At 38.5% G+C, this 5,292-nt stretch overlaps 1 protein-coding gene across 1 annotated transcript; it reads right to left on the bottom strand.

Annotated features, from left to right (window-relative positions):
- Positions 1 to 699: 699 nt before the first annotated feature.
- Positions 700 to 5,292, bottom strand: LOC144234657 (putative gustatory receptor clone PTE01). Its single transcript, XM_077767983.1, has 2 exons — positions 5,286 to 5,292; positions 700 to 1,691 (listed from the first exon to the last, which is right to left on the bottom strand). Exons 1-2 carry the CDS (start codon positions 5,290 to 5,292, stop codon positions 700 to 702), a joined length of 999 nt encoding a protein of 332 aa, XP_077624109.1.

Here is a 5,292-nt window from a genome sequence, read left to right as displayed (position 1 = left end):
GTCGGGCTCTGTGCTGACTGCCAGCTCAGATACTGGAGCCTGTTTCAGTCTATGACTCCCTCTCTCTCTGACCCTCCCCTGCTCACGCTGTCTCTCTCTCTCTCTCTCTCCTAGAAATAAATAAAAAACATTAAAAAAAAGAGTACACTTATCACAATGAGCACTGAGTAATGTATGAATTGTTGAATCATTATTATAATGTACACCTGAAACTAATATAACACTGTGTGTTAATTATACTTGAATATAAATGAAAGAAAGAAAAAATCAATGAATGAATACCAAGTTTGATAATCAGTGACGTGAATCCTACGACGTAACCTGCATAAACTGATTGGATAAATGAGAGATTTGTATGGAAAATACACAAGAACTATGGGGGAAATGTGATTTAAATGTATAAAAAGAGAACCGTTCATCTTTCTAGGATGCTTGGATCACCAGTGATAAAGCACAGAGTCTCCACAGATATAATAGGATTCAATCATGCAATGATTATTATATACAAAAGACCCCAGAATACTTCCTTTGTCCCACTGAAAACATATGAAAAAAAGCAATATGGAAGTGTTCAGCAAAGAGTGGGTGAAAACCATGACAGCTAAAAAATGATGTAGTGATAGAGGTAGGTTTGCAGGTCTAGGTGAGTTTTGCTGCATTGTCCTACCTACACTCCAGATGGACAGCACAGCACTGAGATTAGATTATTTTCCTGAAGAGCCTCTGCATGGCCCTATGGATTTCCCTGTTCCTCAGACTGTAAATGAAAGGGTTGAGCATGGGGGTGACCACAGTATACACCACTGAGGCCACTGCACCATTCCTGGGAGATGTTGACACAGCTGAACTGAGATACACCCCGAGTCCTGTTCCATAAAATAAGCAAACAACTGACAGGTGAGAGCCACAGGTGGAGAACGCTTTGTACTTCCCGCCTGTTGATGGGACTCTCAGAATGGAAGAAACAATTTTATAGTAAGAGAAAAAGATCCCTGAGATGGGAAGGAACCCAGAGATGGCACCAACAGAATACATGACTACGTTATTGGAGAAAGTGTCAGAACAGGCAAGGTTGAGGAGCTGAGACGGGTCACAGAAGAAATGAGAAATTTCCACATCCTTGAAGTAGGTAAGTTGTAACACGATCGAATTGTGCATCTGAGAGACCAAAACGCTGATGAAAAGTGATGCCAAAACCAACAAGTCACAGAGGCGAGGGTTCATGATGACCAAGTAGCGCAGGGGGTGACAGATGGCCACAAACCGGTCATATGCCATCACAGCCAGGAGGAGACTATCCAAACATCCAAAAAGCATAAAAAAAGACATCTGAGTCAGGCAGCCCACATAGGAGATGCCTCTGCTCTGAGTTTGGATGTCCACGATCATCTTGGGGATGGTAGTAGAGGTGAAACCGATGTCAGCCAAGGACAGGTTGGAGAGGAAGAAGTACATGGGGGTGTGGAGGTGAGGGTCAGAGCTGACGGCCAGGATGATGAGCAGGTTCCCGAGCACACTGACCAGGTACGTGGACAGGAACAGCCCAAAGAGAAGGGGCTGCAGTTCTAGATCACCTGAGAGTCCCGTGAGGATGAATTCTGAAACCCTTGTTAGATTTTGTGGTTCTATGTAGCTTGGACATCTTTTGAAAAGGAAAAGAGGGTTGGAGAAAGGAAACAAGTCAATGGGCACTCAGCACTGTGTCCATATTGTATATTCAAACAATTCACAAGGAAAATATTCACACTTAGGATCATACACTCCAGTACCTTCAGCAATATTTCTGTGTCTCAAATCCAATTGTCTTAGAACTGTTTCCTCATTCGTTTCTCTGTTATTCCCCCCTCCTTTTTTAATTTTAGAGAGAGTGAGTGGAGGAGAGGGGCAGAGGGAGGGGGATTGAGAATCCAGGGCTCCATCTCACGACCCTGAGACCATGATCTGAGCAGAAATCAAGTCAGCTGCTCAAACAACTGAGCCATCCGGGCACCCTCACCTCTTTCTATACACACTATAAAGATACTCAGCTGAAAAATGTTAGAGGATCAAGAACATTTATAGAAAAATGATAAATCCATAATCACCATAAAATACTCTTTTAAAGAAACATATTGAATAAGAAACATTCTTCTCTCTTTAAGGAAAAAAAATATTCTAATTAAAAAACACTTAGAAGCAACCTATTCAAATCAGTGCAAGAAATTCTCTTTAGAATATTGATAAACTGTGTTTAATTACTAGAACTACATTTTGACATTCTAAATTAAAGTCAAATATTTATAACCAGAAAGCTTTTCAGAGTGTATTAATTTTTTAATGTTTTTTTATTTATTTCTGAGAGAGAGAGAGAGAGCATGAGCAGAGGAGAGGCAGAGAGAGAGGGAGATACAGAATCTGAAACAGGCTCCAGGCTCTGAGCTGGCTATCAGCACAGAGCCCGACACGGGGCCCGAACCCACAAACCATGAGGTCATGACCTGAGTAACCAACTGGGCCACCGAGGCGCCCCCAGAGTATATTAATTTTCTTCATGGGTTATCCTCACTTTCTGGTTTTCTGACTTCTCTCCTCAATGGAAATATGCATTCACTCAAATATGTGGGTTTTCTTTTTAAAGTCTTTTCAAATATAGGTGGCACCTCATAGCTCAGTCAGTTAAGCATCCAACTCCTGATTTCAGCTCAGGTCATGAACTCATGGTTCAGGGGTTCAAGCCCCGTGTTGGGCTCTATGCTGACAGCACAAAGCCTGCTTGGAATTTTCTCCTTCTAAATAAATGAACAAACAAACAAACAAACAAATGTTAACGTCTTTTCAAATACAACTCTTAGCTGTAGATTTCCAATTTTGATAAGCATATTTTGGATAAATGCACAAAATCATACATCATCAATGACCCTATAGATGACATTCTTGAACTATACAGACCTCAGTCATTAAATAGGTAACTTTTAAAAAACACTGTCATCCAACTCATCTTATGCAGGATTATATATAAATACTACATAATCTCAAGGAAATTGACACTGGTGTCTGACACTGTTCTTTGTTTTTTGTTTTGTTTTGGTCTCCATTTTGTAGTGGTTTATACTAGTAAAAGTGCTTACATGTATTTCTAATCCTAAAATGTAGAAGGCTGCTTTTTAAATTTTTAAAATATTTTTTTACTTTTTTTGGTAAATTTTTACTCTATTTTGCTTTCATATTTTATTTTATTCTATTTTATTGTATTAATTTTTTTAAATTTTCAAACATTTTCCTTTGGTTTTTTCTTTTATTTTCCTTCCCTTTTTCCTCTATTCTATCAACCTTCTTTCAACAACCAGACCCAAAACACCCATAATCTGGCAACCTCTATTTAATTTTTTTGGGTTTTTTTAAATTTTAATTTTTTTAATTTAAAAAAATTAATGTTTTATTTATTTTTGAGAGAGAGAGAGAGCATGAGCAAGGAAGGGTCAGAGAGAGGGAGATACAGAATCTGAAACAGGCTCCAGGCTCTGAGCGGGCTGTCAGCACAGAGCCCAACACGGGGCCTGAACCCATGAACCGTGAGATCATGACTTGAGCCAAAGTCAGACACTCAACCAACTGAGCCACCCAGACACCCCTAATTTTAATTTTTTAATTTATTATTTTTCTTCCTCCAAAATGACAAAACAAAGGAATTCACCCCAAAAGAATGAACAGGAAGAAATGATAGCCAGAAACTTATTCAACATAGATACAAGCTAGATGTCTGAACAAGAATTTAGAACCATGATCTTAAGGACTCTAGCTGGGATTGAAAATAGATTAGAATCCCTTTCTGTGGATAGAAAAGAAGTAAAAGCTAGTCAGGATGAAATTAAAATGCTATAACTGAGCTGCAATCTCCAATAGATGCCACAGCAGCAAAGATGCATGAAGCAGAGCAGCAAATCAGTGACATAGAGGAAAAACATATGGAGAATAATGAAGTAGAAAAAAAGAGGGAAACCAAGGCAAAAAGAGCACGAATAAGAATTAGAGAACTCAGTGACTCATTAAAAAAGAATAACATCAGAATCATAGGGGTCCCAGAAGATGAAGAGAGGAAAAGGAGTAAAAGGTTTATGTGAGCAAATCATAGCAGAAAACCTTCCTAACCTGGGGAAAGACACAGACATCAAAATTCAGGAAGCACAGAGAACTCCCTTTATATTCAACAAAAATTGGCCATCAATGCACATATCATAGTCAAATTCACAAAATACACAGACAAGGAAAGAATCATGAAGCAGCAAGGGGAAAAACGTCCTTAACCTACAAGGGAAGACAGATCAGGTTTGCAGCAGACCTATCCACAGAAACTTGGCAAGCCAGAAAGCAGTTCCAGGACATATTCAACGTACTGAATCAGAAGATTATGAAGCCAAGAATTCTTTATCCAGAAAGGCTGTCATTCAAAATAGGAGAGATTAAAAGTTACCCAGGCAAACAAAAACTAAAGGAGTTTGTGACCACTAAACTAGCCCTGCGAGAAATTTTTCTAAGGTGAGGAAAAAAACAGAAAACAAAATAAAACTCCAAAAGCAAAAAAGATGAGAAAGGACCAGAGAATACCACCAGAAACTCCAACTCTACAGGCAACACAATGGCAATAAATTCATATCTTTCAGTACTCACTCTAAACATCAATGGTCTAAATGCTCCAATCAATAGACATCAGGTAACAGAATAGATAAGAAAACAAGATCCATCTATATGCTGTTTATAAGAGACCCACTTGAGACCTAAAAACACTTTCAGATAGAAAGGCAATGGAGAACCATCTATCATGCTAATAGTCAACAAAAGAAAGCCAGGGTAGCCATACTTATATCAGACAATCTAGACTTTAAAATAAAGACTGTAACAAAGGATGAAGAAGGCATTATATCATAATTAAGGGATTTATCCACCAAGAGGAACTTACGATTGTAAACATCTATAACCCCAATGTGAAAGCAGCCAAATATATAAATCAATTAATTACAAACATAAAGAAACTCATTGATAATAATGCCTTAATAGTAGGAGACGTCAACACCCCACTCACAGCAATGGACAAATATCTAAACAGAAAATCACTAAGGAAACAATGGCTTTGAATGACACACTGGACCAGATGTACTTAACAGATATATTCAGAACATTTCATCCCAAAGCAGCAGAATACATTTTTCCTCGAGTGCACATGGAACATTCTCCAAAATAGATCATACACTGGGATGCAAATCAGCCCTCAACAAGCAACAACAACAACAAAAAAACCAAGATCATACCGTGCAT

Source organism: Crocuta crocuta, unplaced genomic scaffold (assembly GCF_008692635.1).
Source record: "Crocuta crocuta isolate KB4526 unplaced genomic scaffold, BGI_CrCroc_1.0 scaffold115, whole genome shotgun sequence".
NCBI lineage: Eukaryota > Metazoa > Chordata > Mammalia > Carnivora > Hyaenidae > Crocuta > Crocuta crocuta.
Note: the sequence above shows the minus strand (reverse complement) of the source record. Positions and strands in the feature narration are given on the sequence as shown.